The sequence below is a fragment of the Bactrocera tryoni genome, chromosome 4, assembly GCF_016617805.1.
Source record: "Bactrocera tryoni isolate S06 chromosome 4, CSIRO_BtryS06_freeze2, whole genome shotgun sequence".
Classification (NCBI taxonomy): Eukaryota; Metazoa; Arthropoda; class Insecta; order Diptera; family Tephritidae; genus Bactrocera; species Bactrocera tryoni.
This window is the reverse complement of record NC_052502.1, coordinates 32,389,186-32,416,936: the sequence shown is the minus strand read 5'-3', so window position 1 is coordinate 32,416,936 and position 27,751 is coordinate 32,389,186. Positions and strand designations below refer to the sequence as shown.

The window sequence follows — 27,751 nt, the reverse complement described above, 5'->3', positions numbered from 1 at the left end:
ACATTTAAAATTTGTATAGTATTTTACTTATTGTGATTTTCTAAAGTATTATACAAAAAAAAAGTGTCTTCGTTTTTCATAAAACTCAGCACTTTCCCTAAAGCAAACTGAGCGGATTGGTGTCACAAAACATTTATTATGACTCAAGCTCATGTATCTGTGTTAATCTAAAGGAATAGTGCCAGTGAACTAGTGAAGCATACCGATTCCTCATAGACAATAGTGTCCTTTTGGTGAAATGGCTCAAAATCTGCACTTGACTTGGCTCTCAACAAAGAAGAGTTTAGAGTTAAAAGTATGCTACTTAAAATTAATCCCCAACTACACTCAAAGGCTTGGTGCATTATAGAATATATCTACGTACATATAGTATATATGTATATATATAATTCGCGCTAAATCGGCTGTATATGTGTCGCTAGCGTTGAATGTCACATAAAGCGGTGAAAAGCGCGATTTCATAGCCATATGCACATTCATTGCCAACATTTCAGCTTTTGACATAGACATGCCAGTCATTTCTTATGTAAGTGTACGTGTGTATGTCAGTATATATATGTAGGTCAGCCGCCAAGCCCCTAGCATAGTTTTAAGCTATGTATTTGTTGTTAAATTCTTTAAAGCCAAAGTTTGCAGGCATCAACTTTATTGTTCGAAAGCTTTTACTGTGAAAATAGTTTTAGTGACATGAAAGCATTGTTGGCTTTAATGAAATAAAACAGGTACCTTACCAACTTTTCCTTCAACGCTTGTGTTAGTGTTGTTGACCGTGCATGGGCGCGTAAAAAGTAAATTAGCTTGCTAGTTTTTCGACTTTCTCTCTTTTATTTTTCGACTCGCCTGCTCAGCAAATTTGCATAAAAAGTTTCAAACCAGAAAAGTTAGTTAGGAATTGTGCTTTGCCATGAATGTCTGAATTTAGTTTCGGGTTTTATTTTCATTTAATTCGGATTTTCATTATTTTAGCAATTTTGAGTTATAGAAAAGTTTTTGCCGCAATGGATGCTCTCTTAAAGCGATAAGTTTAGAAAAATATTGTTTCAGACATGACTGCTCTTTTTATCTATAAATGCTATAATCGAATGGGATGGTATAATTATGCTCATGAAGTAATATATGGTTTGGAAACACGATGCATAAGTTGGGAAGAGAAATTCGGAAAAATTTTGTGACTTCTGATGATCGGCAGCTTTAAAATACTCTAAATTCCTTTTCGGAAATTTGTTGGCTACAGTCTGAATAATATATTTTAGTGAATATAAAGTCGTTTATTCACCATTAAGAACGTTAGTTTTTTTAAACAAATTTAAACGTTTGTACTTGTGGCTAATACTACTGCCTTAGAAGAGTCCGGGAACTCCAACATAAACCTCATAGAACTCTTTCTCGTCCACTACTAGGTGGGTCAAATACAAAAACTAGGTTTTTTTCTACCTAATGCTCTGGCTGGTTTACAGCTCAAATTCTCAATGCTCAAAATTCAATTCTCTCAAGTAGTTATGGACCAGTTATTATTAATGTGAGAATCCTTCGATTCAATTTTCTATTTTTTCCTATTAATGCAAACTAAAATTCATATCTACTATTTGAAAAAATGTTGTATGTATATATATCTCCCATATTCTGATTTCTGAGGGCTTCATAACTCGATAATAAACAAGAAAACACATTAACTTCGGCTGCATCGAAGCTAATATACTCTTCATACGTGCATTTCTTTTAGTAGTTTAGTAGTTTGTATGGAAGCTAACTGATATAGTAATCCGACCTGCACAATTTTTTCGGAGATTATATTATTACCTTAAGCAGTAATCCATGTCAAATTTCGTGACGATACCACGTCAAACATGAAAGTTTTCCATACAAGAACTTGATTCCGATCGTTCAGTTTGTGTGGCAGCTATACATATGTATATAGTGGTCCGATATCGGTATCTCGAACTTAAATTTCCTTTGTCCTTAAATTTGATTATTAAATAAATGCAACACACATAATTTAAATTTCGGGACTGATCTCGGGATCCCGAAATATATTTTCGGGACTGAAATTATTATTGACATTTGAAGAATTAAATTGAATATTTAATATATTTATTGAATTAAATTCTTATAAAGTAGAAAATTCGGGACTGAACTCGGGATTCCGAAATAATTTTCCGACAAATGAGCAGCTTCTTGAAGAGAAAATGACGTTTGCAAAATTTCAAAACGATATCTTAAAAACTGAGGGACTAGTTCGTATATTTACAAACGGACACACAGACGGACATGGCTAAATCGACTCAGCTCAACATACTGATCATTTATATACACACATATTGTATACTTTATAGGGTCTCCGACGCTTAATTCTGGGTGTTAAAAACTTCGTGACAAATTTAATATACCCCGTTCAGGGTATCAAAATTATGATATATTAAAAACTTTTGAACGGTGAATTTTAAGAAAAAGTTGGAAGGGACAATTTTTATAGAGAATTCAGTGTTCTACAAATATAATAGACGAGATATTTTTTTTAATATTACATACTATTTGAGATACTACATGAATTTTTATACCCTAAAGGAAACATCGGAGATCCTATAAAGCGCAATTATAAATGATCAGCGTGATGAGCAGTGTAACTATCTAAGCGGTCGGGAATCATACGTAATGTTGCAGAGACAAAACTGTATGTTAAGAAAAATTAAACAGGGATTACAGACTGAATCTCTCAGTCGATGGCATCAATAATTCAAAGATTTTAGGGTTTGCACAGCCTATGTTTCTTCACTTTTCATATGACCGCGATTACTGCTTAGGTCAGAGCCGCAATAAATCTCAAGGCGCTAGCCGGAAGCTCTTGGGGCAAGGACAAAGAAACCTTATTGACAACAAGCAAGACATTCAGCTGGCCGGCCATATCCTACGATATGGTTGCCTGGATGATAGTGAAACTCAATCAATTACAAGATGCCCCATGATTTTTCCTGTTGAACGTTAGAGAGCGATATCCGCATGTTTTTGGTTCAGGAAAATAATGCACTGCTCTCCAAGTAGTTTCTGCTGGGATATTTTCGCAGAAACCATTTTTGAAGTCATTTGCTTGAAGTGGAGCCGTCTAATAGGAGCCTCTTGAAGCCTTTTGTTGATTCCGTTGGCGACTGCACTCTTGTCTAGAGCAAAACACATTACACACGTACTTACCAACATTCACAGTAGAGCTATTGACACCTTCACCTACTCCCTACTCTCTTTCAGTGAATAGTGTACTTGGAGTTAAAACAGTCGAGATGAGGAGCTCGAGTTGCCTTGAGAATCTATAATGAGCTTAGCGACCCTGATTTATCAAATGTGTGTGCAACGTGCAATGAATCCCAGCATGTCTCTAACCTCCTTTCTGATTGTCCAGCGAACCCCACTCATCCAACATCTCTTTCCTTATGGGCCGACCCGTGCGAAACAGCTTACCTGGGTTTGCCGTTCGATGACTTCGATGTCAATCAGCCCCAAACCTTACCACCAAGCGGAGAGTTGATAACGGCTACAACAACAACAACAAAACCGAACTTTTTATATAGCCATGTTCGTTTGTCTGTCTGTCTGTACTTACCGAAATTTACCAACCAAACTACTGACCAAAATTCAGATAAAGTTCCATTTACAGAATGAACTATATGAGCTAGAACGCGTATTCTTTTAAGTGTCTTATATTTAGTATTAAGCTTAGTAAAGAGTTATGGGTTTATCTACCAACTTTTTAGTAACATTATTGTGGTACAATTGGTATTGTGCTTTTAAATATGCCTCAATTTGGGCGATTTCTTTCGAGTGACCATTCGCTGGAGTTCTGAGGACAAGACGAAAATTTCTGGTCAGAACCGTAGACTGTTATGAATTTGTATGATATAAAAAATACAATTCATGCTCATTGATCGGTTGATTTTGATCTTGCGCGGTCTCCACTTTGAACAAATTTTTATTTTACCGAAATTAATTTCAACAATATTTCCAATATGTTCCTTTAATATCTTTAGAATTTCAGATATTACGTTCTACTTCATTTTACAGCTACCCTCAAGCATACCTTGGATTTTTCTAGGTTGTGGAGTATAATTCAAAATTGTAAAATTTATGAAAATATAGTATAAAGATATACGAAACATCGCTTTATAATGTGATAATATTTATTTAATTCATGCTGCTCCATGAAAATATGTCTGCTATGCGCCAGTCACGTTTTCCATTTGCGCGCGTTGACACCGCAAGCCGCAACTTAATAAAAGTGTCACTTTCGCGGATTTATGATGCTAATTAAATAAAATCACATTATGCACATTGTTGCTTGCAACATTTTTATGCAAATTATTTGTAGGCGCAAGCCAAGCAATGATTAAAACTTGAATTACACAAACACACAAAACCATAGATCAAACGTCACTCATACGCCCAGGCGGCTGTGAAGGTTCTCATAGTGCAAGTAGAGAAACATAAATTTCTGCAAGTGAAAGCGCGCATATTTATGGTTTGGTGTAAGTGAGAAATTACATAAATCTTCACTTCACTTTGTAATAGTATCCGTTAACTGAAAGTATTTATATTGCACACATATGTACATATATACATGCATACAAAGATATCTACGTTGTATGTGGATTACTATATGTTTGCGAGGTTTTATTTTTTATTAATGCGAACCTAAAGTGATCACTAGATATTGACCAAAAATGGGGCTGCAGGCAATTTGCTTGTGTTTGACGCGTGTGTGTGTGTTTATATATGTATATCATGTGCTACTACCTGCTGGGATACTCCCATTGTGTGTGGTTTTAAATTAACTTTCCCGCACAAATTGGATTATACATGCTACAAATAATTTTTTTTCCAACGCTGCTGATTGTGGGCGGTTGCAATTTTTTCTTTTCATATATATTTTTCTTTACTGAGTTTAGTTATTTATGTTTATGCATCCTTTTCCTGCCTGTACGCTACACATTTCTTTGCTAAATACACACAGCTGCAGACATCACTCCAATATGTCGGACAAAAAAGTGTATTGTTAATAAATGGGGCCAGTGAAAGAAGGTAAATAAATTCAATTTGCCGTTGACAAAGCAACAAAAAGTGAAATGAAGCAAACAAGCCAGTCAAATAGTCCTTCACAGTGCCTCCACCCAGTAAAGTGTGCGAAAGCGCAAAATATTAAATTAAACTGCTATGAAGCTGCGGCCTCTTGTACTTTTACTATTGACTACCATTATTGCTGTTGTAGCCGCGAACACCTTGTTTTACCTGTGTGCCTTACATGCACTTGTTTAGCTCCGTGTACACCACGTCGTATGCGCGACTTTTGTCGCTTGTGCTTGCCACTCTTGTTCTGGCAATACTTGCTCACACATATTGTTTGGCAGTCGTCGGCGGTGAATTGTGTTATTTAATTGTGCAGTCGTCTTTCCTTTTGTTCGGTTGTTAATTAACAAAATTTACAGTTACACGTCAGTCTTATATTTGCGCGTCTCGAGTATAGAGTTTTCGTGCAGCCAAATTTGTTTTATTTCATGAAAATTGATTCGGATTGGTGACGTTGGAGTTCAATGCTTAATTACAAGGGATTGTTTCCAGAGCAACGGAATTGCGCTCTACTCTTCTCCCTGGTTGCAAATTAAGAAAGTTAAGGCAGCTGCTTTGTTATTTGCCGCTTTGCCATAAAGAGTATTTAGCTCATTGGGTGTTTGAATTCGATAGGTTGATAGAGAAATAGTAATAAAAAGCGCGTTCCAAAGTAAACAGGACGTAAAAAAAACAGAACAAATGGGCTTTTCGGAAAAATCAATTCATTTTATTCAAAATAGTTTTCTTCTGCTTCAATACAGCTTTTTGCATGATCCAAAAGCATGTCGAACGCGTGTTTTAGCTCGTTGGCTGGCATGGCCGCCGGTATGCCGGTGCAAGCCTTTTGAATGGCCTCTACGTCTGCATAACGCTTTCCTTTCATGGGCAAATGCAATTTTCCGAAAAGGAAGATGTCGCACGGTGCAATATCAGGTGAATACGGGGAGTGGTTAATGGCTAAAATGTGATTTTTGGTCAAATAATCATCCTTCGAATGTTAGATTTTGAGCAATTTTTGGTCGTCAGTCAATTTGTTCGGAACAAACCGTGCATACACCTTTCGTAAGCCCAAATATTCGGTCAAAATGCGATACATCGATGTTTTGGATATGTCCGATTCCATTTCCATGAATTTCAATGATGATTTCGGCTGATTTTGATGAATTCACGCACAGTTCCAATGGAATTTCCGGTGATCACGGATTTTTATTGGTCCACATGCTGATCGTCATTTATGTCCTTACGACCACTGTGAAAATGCTGAAACCACTCGTGCACTCTGCTACTGGATAGGCATTCATCGCCAAAATTTTGTTTCATCAATTGAAATTTTTCGGTAAAAGTTTTACCAATTTTAAAACAAAATTTAATGTTGGCTCTTTGTTCGAAGCTCATTTTCGCACCGATAACACAAACATACTAACACTTAAAACGCAATAACTTCACTTCCAATCCATGAGATGTCATGAAATTCTCACTGGACAATCGATAAAGATAGCAGATTCTAACGTATGAATCGACATATAGATGGCGCTGGATTCAAAAAGTCCTGTTCACTTGTGGTTCATTTTTATAGAAGAAAAACAGTAAAATATGAACCATATTTTCTGTTATCGTGCCCATCTTTAACGCATACTTAAACAGTGCTGCCTCAAGAAATCACTAAATTATCTGAAAAGTCTATTTAGTACGAAATCTTATCTTTCCAATGCCATAGCTTAACGCTGAAGCCATGTGTTCATATGAAATATTAACTAACAGAAAAAGTCTGTGATCTTTCAGACTCTTCAAAATCACATTTGAAACTGCGATTAAAATAGTAATATGAAATTTTTAAACTCATCACTGATGCCTTCCTCGATGAGGCTTCGAACAAATGTGTATTCATGAAAAAGTAAAGTAGTAAGAATTGAACCTATTAATTTTTCTTCAATTATATATACTCTATATAACTCATACACTGACCGACAAAATTCGGTCTATCACGAAACATATTAAAAAAAGTTTCCTGCGTTTCATTAAAGAATCTCCGCACTCATATAGAGCAAAGTCGCCCGGATGTTCGAAAAGCCTGATATTAGTTATATAGGTGCTAGGTCTAGTTTTCGCCCAATTATTTCAATTTTAGGCACACTGGTGTACTGTTATGAGTAAACATGTTCTGTAATTTTCATTGAGATAACTCAAATATTGGCCGATATATCCAGCATAAAGTCACCTGGAAGTTCGAAAATCTTTATATTACATATATGTATAGGGGGGCTACGGGAAGAACTCACCTGATCCGACCCTGTTTTGACACAATGACATACCATTATCAGAGAAAAATTATCCCTGCATTTCGGTTACCATAGTTACTGGGGTCCAAATATTCGGTACCTAAGGGCTTCAACAGTTTTTACTGAATTTGAATTTTTGGTCACAAGGTAGCACACATTAAAGGCATTATTCGTGCAAATTTGTATTCCGTTCATCAACTGCTTCTTGATTTGTGTACTGGAAAGTGAAAGAATCAAACGGGAAGTAGTCGTGGTTGTTGTCCGATTTTGTCTATTTCATTTTGCATTCCGAAAAAATTACGATTTGGTGCGGTTTATGGGCGGTACTTCTACCGTGATTATAAAGACCGGCATTTTACTGTGAATGGGAATCGCTACTGCTCAATGATAACTGAATATTTTTGGCCCGAATTGGATGATATGGACTTGGAAAACCAAGTTTGGTGAACGTATTATCTCACGAAATGGCTCTCTTAAATGGAGGCTATGCCAACAAGCCAGCGAGATTAATGAACGTAGCGCTCGATTTATGCTTGAAAACCACAGAAAATTGGGTTAGGGGTCTGGACTTCTACAAGCGTGCCCATGGTGGCCATTCAAAAGTAGTCGATTTCAGTTGATAATGGCATTGAATGTACTTTCACAGGAATAAAGAATTTCATTGATATCCCAAACCGTTTTGGTTTTATTTATAAAAACGTTTGTAGCGCTCTTATTGAAAAACCCGTTAATATGGAAGATAGCTAAATTTTCACTCAAGTTACAGCCTGTGCGGACGGATGGACGGACTGACACTTAGAATTCATATCATCGCTTTTCGAAAACTCGCTATATTCTTCTGCCAATACCTTGGAAAGGCAGGGTATGAAGCTTATTGCTCTGTTAGAAGCCGGATGTCTTTCACAGGTTATCATGATTACCTGCAAATTTTTCAATGAATTTTTATTCGAAGCTGGAAATTGCAATAAAAAGCAAGCATCACACTACTACAATATAACATCCCAACGAAATGGTAAAAAATAGATGAAATTTTAAATTTTTTCGAAATTCTCTCAACTGTTACATGTACTTTGAACAGCTATATATACATGATGTGAATATTTTCTTTAAATTGTGCTCTAGTAAATGCCCTCAAGTTGTACCGAGCATTATGTGCCAGCAAAACATTTTATCACTTAATGCAAAATGCTCAAGACTTTCGTCATCTCAATGAATGAAGTCTTCCCCGAATTGAGTTCAAAGTGATTTTTTCATAATGCAAATTGAATGCATCGCTTTGTCCGTACAAATGGGCGTATGACGCGCGCAACAACAACAGCAAAAGTAACACCACAGTGATATCTTCTTATTTTTTTCACATTCACTTTCGCTGTTTTGCGAAAAATACTCACCCCACGGTGGCAAAGTCGTGCCGACACCAACGCCAATTAGGGCGTTCAAACAACTTAAAACTGAATTATCCAATTTAATGGTCACAACAAAAAACACTCACACACATGCCGAACCAGCTACTAATAAATAAATTTGCAAGTGTTGTTGTAAATCATTTTGATTTTTTTTTTATTTATTATTGCGCGACTACAGCGATTTCAAGCACATCCGGTCTGTGGGACAGTTGGGCACATAAATCAACGGCACCGCCATCGCATTTACTCGGTGAGTGTGAGCTATGGCGGGCGGTTCGAAATTTACGGCTAAGGCCGTTATACGATTTTGTGCATAGAAATATTGAAGTTTTGAATATTCATGTTTTTATTGATGGCACTGAAGAATATTATTTGTGGTTAACTAGTTTTGAAGTTGTAAAAACAAAAAAAAGAGAAAATAAAAAAACTCAACGAGCGAAATATGTTGAAAAATTCGAAAAATAATCGTAAAAGTTTAAATTTTAACGATAAATATATGAAAGTGTTCGTCAAAGTTAACGGTCCTTAAGGTCCATTCAAGCGACCTTAGTGATTTTACCAAAAAATTTATATAAAACAACAAGCAATCTATATATACATATACAACTGACTTTTATATGGCTGCAACAACATTTTCTCGTTCCAATTCCACTTGCAGCACCTACAGCGACTCGGCAGCCGCGTCTAGTGAAACCTTAGACGCCGCTTCAATCGTCTCACCCACCATGGCCGCCGCACCGCCTACCGTCGCCGCTGCCACGGCGAGCACATCGCTCAGCTACCAGGACGAACAACAGCCGCCACAACATGTGATGCGTGCACACCTCAGCAGTCATCATCACTATCACCTGCCGCACCAGTTCCAGCATCCACATCATCAAAATCATCACACACACGGTGGTGTGCCCGTAGCCACACCCACAGTGCCCGCCAGCTATGCGGGCGCACAACATCTGCTGCACCATCACCACAAAACGAGTCCCTACAGCAGCAGCGCAATGGATGAGGATAGCAGCGGCAGTGTGAGTGGCGTCAGCGGTCCAACGCCACCAGCCAAACCGCCACACACACAAGAACGTCGTTCGCCGCCTAGCAGTGGCGCCACCGCTACCACTATGGCCACTTCTAGTGTCCTGCTGGTCGCAGATGCCGCTGCTTCAAGTGCTTCGGTGTCGCCGGGCCGCTTGGCCAGTCGTTCGGGCTCTCATCATCGTGTCACCATTGATGAGTCGAATATAGCAACGTCGTCGGCATTGAGCCATCAGTTGGATGTTAGAGGTGGTGACGGTGGCGATGATGGTGATGCTGGTGGTAGTGGTGGTGGCGGTGCAGGCGGTTCGGGTCCACCGTCGCCCGGTTCATCGCATCGACGTCTCTCCTCAGCGCTGGGGGATGATCGACAGACGGGACATTTAGCGTTAATGTATCATTCGCACCAGTTGACCAGCTATCCGGTGTTGCCAGCCATCAAGCGAACGCATCGACCGTCATTCATATATCCACCGATGCCGCGTGTCAGAGCGTAAGTATACCTTTAATTTACTTTTATATGTATATATACTATATATTATTTTTGTGTATTTAAATCGTATATTCTCTAGATGGGCTAGTAACTGTATATAGCATGTACTATTTCTCGATAACATCTTAGTTATTATTTGCATTCGGTAAAATTGTTGTAGATTAAACTAGGTAAATAGGCTAATTTTTCGTGAGGTCACGAATAATACCATTTGGACAGCTAGAAAAACCAAAAATCCTAGACTATTTAGACCGAAAGTCGTGAGCTTCTTGAGCCATATGTAAAGGTATCGTTTCTGGCCACTCCCAAGTGAAAAGCGCTCAGAGAACTTTTCTCACTTGCGTGAACTTCTACACGTGGCTCCATCCTCAAAGTATGACAACTGAGATGATTCAACTTTAGTCTAGCGAAAGTTATACAGTAGAGGAGAAAGTGACTAGTTGTGTCCCCCGCATCTTCCTCATTGCTACCTTTACAAGTGGCGTTCTCCAAAACCTTTAGCTTCACTGTCTTAGTAGTAATGGGATAGTGTCGATTTAACACACCTATCATTGCGGTGATGTGAACCTTGTTAAAAGCTAGCAGGCATTCTACTCTGGACCAGAAGGCTTTCACAACCCCACAAATCCTGGTTACTAACCAACGCTTGCTGAGCTCGCGCGAGACCTATAGATGCAGCGCCCGAATGCACGAAAATTGAAGAACCCTTCACTCATCCTAATCCTAATGGAATTTGCGTAAGAGTACCATTTTTTGCAAGCTCATCGAAAATTTCCGATGGGTGCCCGGCACGCAGACAAGCTTTAATACCTGTAAAATTGGCATAATGCTGCTGCTAGTGAGGTCATGCATTCTTTAAAAAGCCCTGTGCTCACTGTCAGCGAGTATTGCTAACTACCAAGCAAGTTCATTTCAAATTCAGGAAAGTACTACTCTTTATAGCAATTGATTCTTATTCGGTCCAATCGTTTTAAATAATATAGAGTGACGATTGCATTTTACTCAAAATTTCTTATTTTCCTTACCAAAAAAATCCCAGACGTTTCATCTACTAATACTGATATTGTAAATGATATTTCCAAAAAATGTATTTGGGATAGTTGGTCCTTTAATAGGAGCTCGGTCTGTCAACCAGTTCATTTACAACAGCTGCTTAAGTCGGTCCATCTAAGTAGTGCATTGCGATTTTTACAATGGATAAAAATTTCGATCAAAGAATTTGTCTAAAATTTTGTATTTCTAAACAAATTTCGTGTGCGGAATCATTGCGAATATTGGAAAGGGCTTACAGTAAAAACACAAGTCTACGAGTGGTACAAAGCCTTCAAAGACAGTCGAGGGATCGGTGACGCCATGCTTTGTTCTGGACGATTTTCGAACTCTTCAAATGATGAAAATATTAAAAAAATGAAGGATATGGCGTTTGAAAATCGTCAGGCAAGTGTTAGATAGATGGCAGGAAAGATTGACATCTCTCGGGTGTCCGTTCGAAAGATTGTGGTGGATATTTGGTTTTGAAACGCGTTCTTGATCAATTTGTCCCGATAAAACTGAACTGTTTCAAAGAGAGTACGATTGTGACCGAATTTATAGCCAAAAACGCAATGAATACCATCGATCAACCACGGTATTCACCCGATTCTTTCTTGTTCCCCAAACTGAAATTGTCGCTCCGTGGAACCCGCTTTTAGTCGATTAAACAAAGTTCGCTGAAGGAGCTGAAGGACATGCTTAGGAAAAGTTGTAAGCGGCAGATAAACACTGATGAATACTTATAATTAAATATTTTGAGTTCTGGGTACTCTTTTGTCACAATGTATATTCTATATATCGAAACAGTTATAATTGGATTTTTCTAGTTGTTTTACCGAACATCTTTCCTGAGCACGCTTTTCTATTGTAGCAGTCTTACTCAAAGAGAAAGATATTTTCAGCTGTAGTACTAAAAAGTAAAGACATTCCATTTTAGTTTATAATTTCTGTGGTGAAATCTTTTAGAGGATGAAAGTCATCATTGTGCAAAAGTTTTTTTGAAAATGCATTTTTGGCTGGAAGATAACTTTTTACTAAGTTCTCATTTACCTAAAATTTACATTATTTTAGGTTTTTTTGGTTCGGAGTTCGCTGCGAACAAGTCCTTTCAGGATAGTGCGATGTTCTAAAAACTGATCAAAATAATACTGCACCATCATATAGTCTAAAAAAAGTTTGTAATTTCTTCACCAAATTTTTTTCCTATACTTTTCAATGTTTATGATGTCACTGGTTTCTATTTTCTGACGAATGTACAAATTCATTGCCAAACCATACGTTTAAATGAGTAATTTTCCAAACACACTTCTTCGAATTAATCATTTTCCTTTACTTTTCCAAATCGAGTCGTCAACTTTTTGGCTTAGAAGCTTCACTGTCCACCACAATGTAATCAAAATTACATACCAATATCATCTCGATTAGTTTATTTACTGCCATTGGCTACTTTTCTTTCCTTTTCATACTTTTTCGATTGTGCTTTCATACTTGCTTCGAAACATTCATACATTAACTAGGTTTGATATCTCTTCCCCAAATGCGTAATTTACATAAAGACTATACCACCCCATTTTTGATCTCTAAAGATTTTTACAGAAAAACAAATACAAACTAAAAGAAATATTCCCGAACATTTACACACTTGGTTTTAATTTAAAAAAATAGTGTTAAAATGACCATCAAGTTAAGCTAATCAGTTGAGGATACTATCATTTAATGAAAATAATATGAACTGATTTTTGCAAGTTTAATTTTTACTTAATTTTACATATTTCACGCTACTCATATATTGTATATATATATTCAATGATTAATGGAATCAGTAAAGCAAAAAATGTAAAGAGAAAAAAGCTCTTAAATTTAAACTTCAAACTGTAAAAAATCTGTTAAAATACGTTGAAATTTCTGAACATTTGTTGGGTTTTAATTCCAAGAAGCATTCCAGCTCAAAAATACAAATATTACCAAAACAATTTCTACGCAAATGTGACAGCAGTTACCTGTCAAATACAACTTTACATAAATTTAACAGGACCTTCGGCCGTATACATTTCCAAAACTGATGTACAAAAAATAAAGGAAAATTTTAAAATTTTATCCATTCAATATGTCACCGTAATTATTTAAGAGCGCGATTCCAAATTTATTTTGGTATCAAAGTGAGCCTTGATTACTTTTTAACATATTCCCGATTGCTCTCTGCAATTTGTCAATATCCAAGTCAAAATTTATATGAAATCAAGTTTGTTGGTGCTATATATGCACCTATATACCATTATCCCAAACATTTTTCAAAGTTCCTAATACCATGATGGCGACAAATTCAATTAAAAGCGAATCATGTGCCTCGCTGCCTCAGACACAAAGGCCAAATCCCACAAAATTGCTTCATCAATTTTGGAGAAATTGAAAAAAAAACGAATTTTGTCAACTCAAAGCATGAAAAATGACTTACACGCGCATATTTATGCATGTACTTGTATGTACATAAGTATGTAGTATACCGAACTTATAATATTTCCTTAAACAAAAATTGATGTCATAAACATTAGCCCATGTATGAGGACCCAGCGACAAGAGTGTACTGGGTATGTGTATGTCTTTTATGTTGTTCATTAAAGGTCGTTTAAATCTACAAGAGCCACGAAAACTCACGCTTTTGCTTTTAGCAACTCACTTCTGGGCTTTTCCATAAATTTCTTAATGTCTCCTTCTTAGTATTGTCGCCTGCTCTGGACGTTCTTTGGCGCAAAGACAAATTGCTTTGTGATGAACTGCGAGTTCATAAATTTGACATGATGTTGAGATTTTGGCGCTGTACGTATATGTAATATATATGTATGTATGCTAAGTAGAAAATATGATTCGTTATGGTTTATGAAAGTTTGAAAAGTGTAATTTTATAGACTTAGACTTGATAAGGTTAATAAATTGTAGGCCACCGAGAGTGTAGATACATGTTGTATGCTATTATGTAGTTATAGAACTGTACTTGAAATTCAATAGCGATATTTTTTTATTAAAAAAAATATATAAAACATTTGATTTAGTAGGGCGACAGCCGCTTGATATGGTGATTAATAGTACACCCTCCCATTACGTTCTTTCTCAGTAATCGGCCAGCATTAAAAGTCAAATGTTATTTGCAAATAGCGGTCTCTTGGCAGACGATGTACAAATCCGAATATACATATTTTCACCATAAAATCCGTCACATGGAAACCATAAGACGTTCGGAACTGTAGCTTATGGTTTGTAGGTCTCTCCCCTTTTGCTGATTAACATTGAGGTGCACTCCACAAAAATGCTCAGACCAGAAACTCAGTCAAGCATGTAGCAAATATGTAAGGCTACGTGTGGTTTTCAGTTCGGAATTGGTATTTTTGACAGCGGTTACTTGATTTATACACAATTTGGCTTGTCATTTCAAAATACATAGATTATTCCGGAGCAACGTTTGCAAATCGTGGAATTTATTATCAAAATAACTGTTCGATTCGCGCGACGCATTGCATGCATTCGGTCGTACAGTACTACCGAAGATCTACTTACTGCCTTGAAGCAGAGTTTCGAAGGAGACCCGAACGAGTTCATCCGCTATCTCGCGCAACAATTGGAACTATGTCCATTCGTTTTATGGAAGATTTTGCGGAAGGATCTTAGTTTCTGGGTTTACAAAATTCAACGAAAAAACGAAGTGGTCATCGATCCCAATTTTCACAAGAAAATTTTTTCAGCGATGAAGGTTTTGGTAGAATTGTGCCATTTGGAGTGATGATAATGCCCAAACCATTGTTTAAACGGTTACATCTCCTAAACGTCAACATATCTTCTGCTCTATGGTTAGAAGGGTGACCCATGATTAATGACTGCGTACCCGAATTAGAGAATGTTAATATGGACGACCTTTGGTTCGCGTCGTGGCCCTGTGACATGGCTTCCGAGATTTAACATTGTTGAACTATTTTATGTGTGAAGCTATGTGACCACATATGGCTTCAATTGCTGTAAAAGTTTGTCAAAACTTGGGCCTTTCGCCTTAATTTTTTCTACTAGCAGCGGAAGTCATTTGCCGAAATCATGTTTGAAAGATAAGACAAACGCTTATCTTTATAAAAAAGCTAAATACTTGAGCGTAACTTTGCATTATATTAAATCTTCTTCAAAACCACATTTCTAATAAAAAAAATAAAGGATTTACAAGGTGCAAAGGTCCAAAGTAAACAGGACTTTTTGAATCTAGCGCCCCCTGGTGGCGCCATCTATATGTCGACTGATGCGTTAGTATCTGCTATCTTTATGGACTGTCCAGTGATCACATTTCATCGATTGCAAGTGAAATTATTATGTTTTAAGTGTCAGCAGGTTTGTGTTATCGGTGCGAAAATCAGCTTCGAACAAAGAACCAACGTTTCAATTGAGGAAACAAGTTTATGGTGATGATTGCCTCTCCCGCAGCAGAGTGCACGAGTGGTTTCAACGCTTTTAAAGTGATCGTGAGGACATAAATGACGATCAACTTGTGGGCCAATCAAAATCCGTGATCACTGGAAATTCCATCGAAACATTGCGCAAATTCATAAAAAATCAGCCGAAATCATCATTGAAATTCGTGGAAATGGAATTGAACATCTCCAAAACATCGATTTATCGTATTTTGACCGAACATTTGGGATTACGAAAGGTGTGTGCACGGTTTGACTGACTGAAATTGACTGACGACCAAAAATTGCTCAGAATTCGTGTCATCGATCGACGTTTGTGACCGATTATTTGACCAAAAATCACATTTTAACCATTAACCACTCTCCGTGTTCACCGGATATGGCTCGGAAAAATGCATTTGCCCATGAGAGGAAAGCGTTATGCAGACGTAGAGGCCATTCAAAAGGCTTGCACCGGCATCCCGGCGGCCATACCGGCCAACTAGCTAAAACACTCGTTCGACATGCTTTTGGACCGTGCAAAAAGCTATATAGAAGCAGAAGGAGACTATTTTGAATAAAATAAATTGATTTTGCCGAAAAAACCATTTGTTCCTGTTTACTTTGGAACGCACCTTGTACGAGTATATATGTATCACAAAGTAAAAAACATGTGAAATGTTTGCTCAGAAACCAAAATTTTCAAATATTCTTTATAAATAATAATACATAGTTTAGTAATAATTAAAAATATTTTTTTAGGAATTTTGAAATTAGGTTTATTGAAAATGATTCTAGTATGTTATCTACCAAAAACGCAAACACATGGGCTTATTTATTTTTGTTTTTTGTTTTGTATTTCAATGGAGTACTACTGCGAGCAAAAAAAGTAAAACTTTTTAATTTAAATTTCGCTCGAAAGCTATTCGCCGAAGTATTTTTTTTGTTTTGGGTTGATATGACTGTCAGTGACATCTGTGCCAAAAGTCACATCAAAATAACATCAACATAAACTTATGATCAACAAGTCAATAAAATAAAGAAATTGGTGTTTGAAAATCGACAATTAACAGTCAGAGATCTTACTGGCATCGTTGGAATAGCGGAAGAATCAGTAAAAACCGTTTTGAGGGATCATTTGGGCCAAAGAAAAGTTAAAGCGCGATTGGTTCCAAAATCACAAATTATTTTTTCGAAAAACAGCGTCGCGTTAACGTCTGTGAAGCAATGCTTTCCGACTACCAGGATGTCATGATATGAATTATTACTGGCGGTGAGTCTTGGATCTATGCTTACGATCAGGAAAAAGACAATAAATCGGTCAAATATCGTGGCAAAGGTGAGCCGACAAATCCACGTCAAAACAGGTCAAAAATCAAGATTATGTTTACGGTTTTCTTCGATTATCGAGGTGTGGTGCACTCCTAATTCCTTCCGACCGACCAAATTGTCAACATGAAATGCAAATGTTATGCGTCGTTTGCGCGAAACTATTCGTAAAAGGAAGCCATAATTATGGGTCGACAACTCTTGGTGTTTGCACCACCCTAATGCACCGACGCATACATTGTTTCATCGTGAGTCTTTCGTCAAATTATCAACCAAATTCGCGCCATAACCATAGTATTCGCTTTATTTAGCGCCGTAAGACTTCTGGCTAAACAGCAAACTCAAACGACCGCTCCCGGGAAACCGTTCTGAGTCAGTTTAAGACATTATTCGTGAAGAGGAAATTGACTGTTTCGAGGATTGGAAAAAGCATTAGCAAAAAACAACTGTCTTGCGGTCAAGGAGGATTACTTTGAGGGGACGACATAGATTTTGAAGAATAAATTAAGAATTTTAAAATGATGAACAAAGTCTTACTAATTTTTGCTCATAATAGTCTTAGTAGTTAAAGAAATAATATTTTTGATTTGTTCCGATATCTTTACTGACGGGATTAAAAATTTTCGTTTTTGGAACTGAATATAATTGAGGTCCGATTTGGCCCACATTCATATATAATAATTATCTTTCAAACTTGCTAAAGTTAATTTGTTAGTTTTGTTGTCCTACGGATTTTAAGGGCTGAATTAATTATTGAGGTAACCTTAGTTTGAGTTGTGCTATATGTGCTCCATTTTGATGGCTAAGTGATATAATAAAAATGCTATTATTTTTTATAAAAAAGTGAGCCAAGAAAATTACCGAAAATGTGTAAACAAAGCAAATATTTTCAATATTTCATAAGTTTGAATTTCACTGATATTTTTACTGTGCTTTACATGCTTAACATTTACTGTCGTTGAGCTAAAAATAACACTCACCACTTTCAGCTAAATGTTTGAAACATTTTCACTTAAATCGATATCACAAATTTAAAATATGTTATTGTATATATATAGTCCTGCTAATTGTAATCAGTGCTATCTCACAACGTTTAACAAATTGCATGCCTTCACTCTACGAAAAGACACTCTCTAGCCGTTGTGGTGGGCGCATAATTGCCATTATGTTTCTGGTAGCAGTTGTGGTGAGGCAGCAATTTGCCATTAACCACACATAACTGCATGTTTACACACACATAGAACCATTAATTAAGCTTTTAGAAACGTAATGTCTCAAGCGCTGCAACTGCAACAAGGAAATTACTTTATTTTGACATTCACGCTTGCCTCTAGTTTCATGGACATGCATACATATATACAAACATATGTATGTACATATGTACATAAGTGGATTTGGTTGATTGTGTGTTGCGGTAAAGCGCAACATTCATCTTATTTGATACACTTTATCCTCCAGCATGGTAGCGGGCTGCCTATAAATTTACCTCTATTAAAACGGTAAAACTTAACTGCACTATTATTTAATACTATGCGGTTAAATAATAGTCACGCCTTTTGAATTAAACTTGTGAGGCTTTTTGAAATGGTGAAGTCACATTTTAAACTACATAAAATACTAAATTCTAAAAGCAGAGTATACAGCTCTAGAAAATCTAACTTATATGTATATAAAGTAAACATTAGAAGATTTAGAAACCCTATAGCCTGACCAGGTCGGTACATTCTATTTGTAAGTGCTAGTACAATATGTAGCAGATCGTAGTGAAAGCATTAAGGCATTACTTTCATTACTTCATTGCGTATTATTTTGGTGCCACATACAAATGATAAAAATTGGACCACCGTACACCATAAGTTCAAACTCCGATCGAAATACTTCCATCAATTAAATTTGGTGTATAGGATTCCTTATCAGCTGTAGAATAAATGTAAATGAAAAAGTAAAAAGAAATTATTTACTTTTATAGTAAAAAAACTGAAAATACATTGACAGGAACAGGTAGTAATCACATGGTGTTAGGTCTGGACTATGAGATGGATGCATAAGAATCGTCCAACCAAGTTCTAGGATCCTTTGGTGGCTCACTAGTCGTTCTAATGTTTCTATTGTCCAAAACTCTTTCTATTGTCCAAAACTGTTCTTCTTCTTCTTCTTTGTTGGCATAAACACCGCTTACGCGGTTATAGCCGAATTTACAACAGCGCGCCAGTCGGTCTTCCTTTTTGCTGTTTGGCGCCAATTGGAGATTCCAAGTGTAGCCTGGTTCTTCCCAATCTGGTCTTTCCAACGGAATGTAGGTCTTCATCTTCCTCTGTTTCCCCCGGCGGATACTGCGTCGAGTAATCTCAGAGTTGGACTTGCCTTAGCCGGCGTAACCGCTGTCTCTTAATTCGCTGAACTCCTGTTTAGTGTCTTTAGTGTCCTTCCCGATCCTGATGCAGCTTTTGCTTCAATACCAAGTACAGACAAAGCGGCATAGAAACAATTTCTTTTCGTGCTGTCAAAAGCAGCTTTGAAATCGACGAAGAGGTGGTGCGTGTCGATTCTCTTTTCCCGGGTCTTTTCAAAGAATTGGCGCATGGTGAATATCTAGTCAGTTGTTGATTTTCCAGGCCTAAAGCCACACTGATAAGGTCCAATCAGTACGCTAGATAGAATTTTATATGCGATATTGAGGAGGCTTATACTATGGTAGTTGACATTTTTCTTCCTTCAAACATGTAGTCCAATTGTTAGCAGTACATGTCTGAAGTAAGAGTTTTGCTGTAGGGCTCACAGCAGATCAATATCATTAATCACATCTTTCCTGACCACTAGTTCTAGCTTGGATTCCATTACTAACGCTTTCGCTTGACGTTGTCGTTAACCCCCGTTGATGCACTTCTCATTACCAGTACGCTTCAAAAGTGGATCGATTTTGTTGCGGTTCATCAATGAATTGCAGAAGAAACAAATGAAAACTTGTTTTTTTTTTTTGCATTAATTAGTGTGACATTCATACGCACAGCTTTATTTAAATTATTTCAAACTATTTTTCTGCAATGTTTGTATTTTATCGTTTTTTTTTAGAATACTGGCTCTGCTTCTCTAGATCTAGTTGAATTTGCAAATTGTATTCGTTCACATACAATATTATTATACCTTTTCGAGCACAGTCCCAGAGAGGTAACCACTCCTCAACATACTGATTTTTCTGATTATATTCACGTCCAATGAATATTGTTCAGCAATTTTCAGCTAGTGAGGTCTGTTCTAAAGTAAGCTTTATTTTCATATTATTCATTTATTAAAGAATAAGTAACCTTTGATTGTACTAAACAGCTAAAATTTTCCTACAAATTCCATTCTACAACGGTCACATATATGATAGTCGAAAAAGTCTTTTCGTATTTCTAATTAAACTTCAACTTATTTTTTTTTTATATTTATACTAATAAATGAACAAACAAATATGTACCATTTTGGTCGACCACTTTTTGCCATTTTTTCCGCTAGAGACAGTGTAAAACTTTCATCAGTGTAACTCGAAAATTCGAAATTTCCAGAACGGAAGGAGCGAACCATTGTTGTGCTACACGAACTGATACAGCATCGTCACTGATACAGCATCGTCTCCGTAAACTTCACAAATTTCATTGGTGGCTTACGTGTCATTATTTTCTTTTTTAAACAAAAATTTCAACTTCCCTGAATTTAAGTTTGTTTTGGTTAAATGAAGCTTATCGACACCATATGGTATGACACAATGGATTGATAGCACGACTGCAACGACATCTATTGACAAAATACGAAAAGACTTTTTCGACTGTGCAATATTTTCTAGCTCTACTCTACCCATATATGATTACTTCACGCTAAATCAATACATTAAGTATATATTACAATGAAGCAGAATTGTCGTGCCCGTTCGTATTCTAACCCACAAATATCCAATACAACAAATAAGTGGTCATTTTGTACTTTAATAAAGTTATGATTGATTATTTTCCTTATCCTCTTAGCATTAATTCGATGATTACGCCTTTAATTCTTAGGGATTTTAAAGGTATATAACTTAGTTGTTACTAACTTGATTAATTTTCGTCGGGTTCTCCATAAGTTTTACATTAGGAATTCCATTATAAACTAGTTTTTTATTATTATTTTTGTTTAAAAATGTATGCCAAATATAAAAATATAAATATTTATTCTATAGTGTATCACTTATCTCTTCGCAATAAATTTTCATCTACGCTCTGTCCCAGCATTTAGCTTGACATGCAACGTTTTCTCTCATTACGCTGCACATTTACATCATCGTTGATCTTTCCTTTTTCCCTTTTATCAGGTCATTATCTCCGACAGCCTCTAAGTACACATATGTACGAGTATATAAGATATCTAACGTTGTTTTAGGATTAGTCGTCGGCTGCCATTTAATGAGCTTCAACGCTCTGCAGTTAGTTAACACCGCTTTGCAGATACATGCCACCAGCTCTCCTTCGCCATCAGCTCTTACTTTCGATGATAATTAGTAACGTCAATGTATAAGTAGTTGTGAGAGAGTGGCAAAGTAATATTACTTTGTATGTTTGTGTTAAGTAGTACGAGGGTAGTTACATAAGTATGTAACATTTTCATTTTTGTTTTCTTATTTTAATTTTTCTAAATAATTATGTTTTACATAATTTTCTACAATTTTGCTTTTACAGTCAAGACGAAAGCTGTGTCCAGGCTCTTCTTCCTCTAGATCATAACTGAACTATCATGACTGAATTGTCCGTCCGTGCAAGCTGCAACTTGAGTAAAAATTGAGATATCTTGATGAAACTTGATATGCAGGTTCTCTAGTACAAAGAAATATTAGTTCGTAGATGGGCGTAATCGGACCACTGCCATTTCCACAAAACGCCAGTAACCGAAAACTGATTTCGACAAAATTTAGTACTTGGCATTCTTCTCTTATATCTATGTTACAGCACAAAATCGGACAAAAACCGCGCCTAGTTCCCATATTCCAAAATTTTAAAATCCGTATGATTATTTCACTTTCCATCACACAAACCAAGAAGTAATTAATATAACGGAAGAAAACTTTGCTTTTGCAATTGTTCAAATCCAAACAAAAACTGCTCAATCCCCTAGATACCGAATATTTGGATCCAGTAGCAAAAGTGGACTTTTGATCGAAAATATCGGTCATTGTGTGAGATATATAATTAAAGTTCAGGGAAAATCCTTCTCTGACAATGGTATGTCTGTATGTCAAAAATTGGCTGCATCGGGCCAAAATTCTATTTCCCATAGCCCCCATATACCACCCATATACTTCCGCGTGACTTTGTACTTTGTATATAACGTATATCAGGATTTTCAAACATCCGACTGACTACTCTATATGTATGATTCGTTTTTTTCAGTATGTGAGATGTTAATAGTATGTGATATTGGCAGAAATAGATAAAATTGGGTCTATACTACCAAAATCCAATATACTACATATAATGATTTTCGTTTTTCTAACAAACCTTATATGTCTGTCAGCGTATGAGTTATACTTGTATATTGTTGATAAATATATCGGGTGATTTTTTAAGAGCTTGATAACTTTTTTTAAAAAAAAAAACGCATAAAATTTGCAAAATCTCATCGGTTCTTTATTTGAAACGTTAGATTGGTTCATGACATTTACTTTTTGAAGATAATTTCATTTAAATGTTGACCGCGGCTGCGTCTTAGGTGGTCCATTCGGAAAGTCCAATTTTGGGCAACTTTTTCGAGCATTTCGGCCGGAATAGCCCGAATTTCTTCGGAAATGTTGTCTTCCAAAGCTGGAATAGTTGCTGGCTTATTTCTGTAGACTTTAGACTTGGTGGCCAACTTACGGGTCCATGCCCTCAAAATGGCCATAGAATCGCGAGCTGTGTGGCATGTAGCGCCATCTTGTTGAAACCACATGAGTCAACATTTAAATGAAATTATCTTCAAAAAGTAAATGTCATGAACCAATCTAACGTTTCAAATAAAGAACCGATGAGATTTTGCAAATTTTATGCGTTTTTTTTTAAAAAAAAGTTATCAAGCTCTTAAAAAATCACCCGATACATATAAAATTGTTCGATTTCGATCCTCTGGTTGACGTTTCAGACCTTAACTCATTTCCCTGGCTTTGCTTTTTGCCGAACTTTGTTCTTTTAATTTAAAATATTAATGAGGAAACCTTAAACCTGCTAAGCGATTCAAATGTGTCAAGACTATACGGAGGATGACTCATCAAATCTATATTTTGAGTACTCAAAAAATGCAATTCTTTCAGTCAATATATGAGAGCTAGCATTGCTGTGGTGAAGAGTGATCCATTTCCGGCGGTTGGTTTTCCTGATTTTTTGAAAGACAAATGGCAAAAAATTAACTGTTCTGCATTGTTCCTGTGAAATGGTAGCGGTCTGTCCACTTTTTCTAATAAACGCGAACAGATTTTGTTGGATTTAGCTCATCTGAGAACACCTACATATATGGTCGGCTGCTTTTTATTTTCGTCAACATTTGTCTCGACCATTGTCATGAGCCTGATTTTGAGTGATTGACCAAATGTGTGGGATTGTCTCAATCTCAGGTTATGTCACTGACGATCTTGCAATATTGATTTGCGCTCAGTAGGAATAGTTTCCAGAACAACAACTGATTTCGGATGACCTTCACGAAATTAGTATTGGAGTAATCTATACCATCATTAACCACCGCAAGCAAGATGGAGTTTCATTGCCAAAAATAGAATCATTGGTGCATTGTTTCTGAGTTAATTCACGTCGAAAGTTCGCACCAAAATGTTCGCGATTTAACTCCTTTCTTTGGTCGAGATGAATATATGAAGTTACTGTGAACAACACACATAGCGTTCGTATATCAAAACTTTAAGATAAAGTTGTGGGCTGTTAGATTACAACACTAGGATTGCCAAATCCCGGCAAAGGAAAGGTAGCCCTCGTATAAGAATTGTGTATAATATGTATGGAACTATCTACATGCACTTCCATTTATCCATTTATCCGTGAATTGAGCTTCAATGTGTTTAATTATCCATCGTGATAATCCCTGTTGTTTTCTTCGCTTGTCCATCAATTCATCACTCGTGTGTGTTCTTCACTGAACAGGCACCTGTAACTAACTGTCGGCATATTGCATCGATGAACAATATACTTGACTTACATATAGACATAAATACAGTATGTATATGCTTGGCATATTAACTTCCTTTAACAGACGCTTGCGTCGTAACTGTCACTTACTCCCGTTAACCGTTTTCTTCTGCCAATTTATAGTTGGTTTGTGGCTGTGTTTGCTGTTGTTGCTGGTTATGCTGCGGTTAAGTGCCGAAAGGTGTTCACCGAAATTAACCGCACGTTTCCTATTATTTTCCGAAGCCGAGAGTTTTGGAAATGGGGTTAAGCATTGCTCCTAGACATACATACATACATATGTATATGTAAGTTCGAGTGCCCACATTTAATACATTAGTGAGGTTAATGCATAATTTGTGTATTTGAGCTTAGCCTTAGCTTGCTTGAGGCGAAAACTTGATTTGCACTTGATTTAGAGCTCTTAAGAGGCAGAGTACATGCACGAGGCGAGAGTGATTTGTAAATAATGGAGCGAAAGATAATACCGGCTTCCTGTGACTCAAGTATATTTTTCTATAACTTCAAATAAAGTTGCTAATTAAGGAATAAATACCAGATGGTCCACTTAAATGAAACATTCAGCTATTTTTTTATTTTTTAATCACACATACCGCAAAAACAGACAATCTCTCAAAGTCACATTATCCATGATGTTGGAGGACGTTCTGACAAAGAACTAAAACAAAGCCTTTGCTTTCCTAACACTAAACTAATAAATAATATTTATTTTTATGTTTTTAAAGACAAATTGTTATCTCTCTTCCAGTGGAGATGCCTTGGCCACACTCTTCTCCGCATTGTATGGCAAATTATTGGTGGTAATGGGCATCGCATTTCCAATGGCTGAAGTCATATCGACTTATATACCACCTTCCTTCTATGAGGTAAGTAAATTTGTGACGCAACCACTTATTAATAAACTTTCCATACACATTTTTCTCTCAACATATATTTGCTTGAAGTATGGTCTACATTTCTGGCTGGTCAAAGTTTTCGGAGCGAACTCCAGTAACTCGGATAAAAAAACGTTTATTGCGTTCCCAATGCAAAACGCATTTATCCTGTAAAGGTGTCAACTATATATGTGTAGTATAACTCTAACTAATGCCCGGAGTGACGGAGCAAGTTCTAGTGGACGAATTTTTGAAATCGGTTGATTGACTTCTGAAAAAAAAAAATTAAAATCCTACTTACAACAATTGGTTCAAACTGCATTTGTTTAACTAACACTCTGTACAGGATTCACCTAAATTTATAAAATAAAATTCCAATTAATGCCCTTGATCATGGAGCAAGTCCCTGTGGTCGAATTGTTTGAAATTAGTTTATTAGCTTATAGGAAACTTGTGTTTAAAATCCACTAGTTACTCTTGAACAATTTGCATTTACGTAATGAAATAAATATATGAAATAAAATTCCAAGTAATACCCTGGATCACAGGGCAAATTCCGGCGGTCGAATTTTTGAAATTGGTTCAGTAGATTCCGAGAAAATGGGTATTTAAAGTCCATTAGAATATGACGCTAATTTGCCCCTCTGCATATGCAGCAACTTTCTGCACCCACACGCACACTTCCGGCAAACTTGCAAAATGAAAAATCACAATTTTCGTGCATTTTTGGTTTCTGAGCACCAGGCGCCCAGAAGCATGGAGTAGGTAGCCGCCGAAGGGTTTTTTCGATTTTTCTCGGAAACGGCTGGAGGAATATTATTTCTGATAACTTCTATTTGTAGCCCGGAGCTTGGGCTACAATCCTGGCAATATGAATTTTTCAGGGTGTAATCCGGTAACTCAGGAGAGTTCGAGATCTGAACTCAGAGTGCATTTTTTACCACAAAAATGCATTTTACACGATGATGGACGCATCTAGGGTATGCGAAACATACATCGAATTTATACCCCGAGTCCAGGGGCAAATTCCGGTGGTCGAATTTTCGAAATTGGTTCAGTAGTTTTCGAAAAAAGTGTATTTTAAGTCGACTAGTTACATTTGCGTAATATGACGTTAATTTACTCGTGTTTTTTCGATTTTTCTCGGAAACGGCTGGAGGAATATTATTTCTGATAACTTCTATTTGTAGCCCGGAGCTTGGGCTACAATCCTGGCAATATGAATTTTTCAGGGTGTAATCCGGTAACTCAGGAGAGTTCGAGATCTGAACCCAGAGTGCATTTTTTACCACAAAAATGCATTTTACGCGATGATGGACGCATCTAGGGTATGCGAAACATACATCGAATTTATACCCCGAGTCCAGGGGCAAATTCCGGTGGTCGAATTTTCGAAATAGGTTCAGTAAATTTCGAAAAAAGTGTATTTAAAGTCCGCTACTTACATTCGTTAAAAAAATAAAATAAAATACCATTTTTTGGTTTTTTAATTGTTTATTTATCTTTTGTATCATAAAGTTTGGCTTATTTGGGTATTTAGATTTGTAATAGTAGCGTTTTACCCTAAAAAAAACATATGAAAACTTAAAAATAAGGTTTATATGGGATGAGTAGAGCCAGAGCCCACTTTATGCAAAATATCAACTTTTGCTGCATATGTTTTCTGCTGACAGGCTGATTAAATTCCGAAAAATGTCCTATCTGGCAACACCGTTCTGCTGTGCAATGTATCAAACAATCAGTTGATCATCTATCTGCAATATAATTTGTCTTGTTCACCTGAATAGTGTTACAGAGGAGGAAAATTAAAAGAAAATCTGAAAATAGAGTACAAAATGAAAATGAAATTTTGAAAAATGTCAACAACAACAAAAAAAAAATATATAAAACAATTCAATTTGTTAAAAGCTGTCGTGCTAACATTTGTTTAGGTAAGTGTCACAGTTTGTCAATGTGTTAGTCAAGTCCCTGCAGACAATTTGAGAAAAGACAGAAGACATGATAAACGGGATGGACAGACGAACGATAAATATTCTGCGCCACAACCACACACTCACACATATACTTACATGGTATTGACTGGCTTGAAAGCTGCTCGGCTCTGCTCTCCAAATGCTCACACTCACCGCTTCTAATGCCTATGTGGTGGTTAGGCGTTGTTGGCACGCCTAACGGCGCAAACGACTGTCTGCTTGTCTTGGTTGACTGGAAGTCATGCTACATGTCATGTTCAATTGCAGACGACATTCACTCTTTGCTGCCTGTCTTGCTGCCTGCCAGGCTGCGACAAATGTCGAGCTGTCGCTCTTTAGCCGTAATCCTTCTGTTTCCCACACACTTAGAGGTATATAAATGCAAACGACAGATATCTATACAGCTCAATAGGTATCTATGCTGGTGTGTTGCCTGTAAGACATGGTGTGGCAACAACATTTTGACTTATGCTGCAACTAATGGCCGCGAACGCTGACTGTCTAACTGACATACTGTTGTATTGTTGCCTTCGTTGTTGTTGTTATTACTGGTGTTGCCTGTTTGTTGTTAACTGCATTCGCGGCTCTAACACGCGTAAATTTACTGTTGTTGTTAGACACACACAACAACAACAACGA

At 36.7% G+C, this 27,751-nt stretch overlaps 1 protein-coding gene across 2 annotated transcripts in view; it reads left to right on the top strand.

Moving 5' to 3' along the window:
- Window positions 1-27,751, top strand: part of LOC120773466 (proton channel OtopLc) — a 124,850-nt gene that overhangs the window by 85,201 nt on the left and 11,898 nt on the right. For both annotated transcript variants that reach the window (XM_040102371.1, XM_040102370.1), the window contains 2 exons: window positions 9,435-10,298; window positions 25,013-25,130. In XM_040102371.1, coding sequence (XP_039958305.1) covers window positions 9,435-10,298; window positions 25,013-25,130 — 982 coding nt within the window. The remainder of the gene's footprint in view (window positions 1-9,434; window positions 10,299-25,012; window positions 25,131-27,751) is intronic.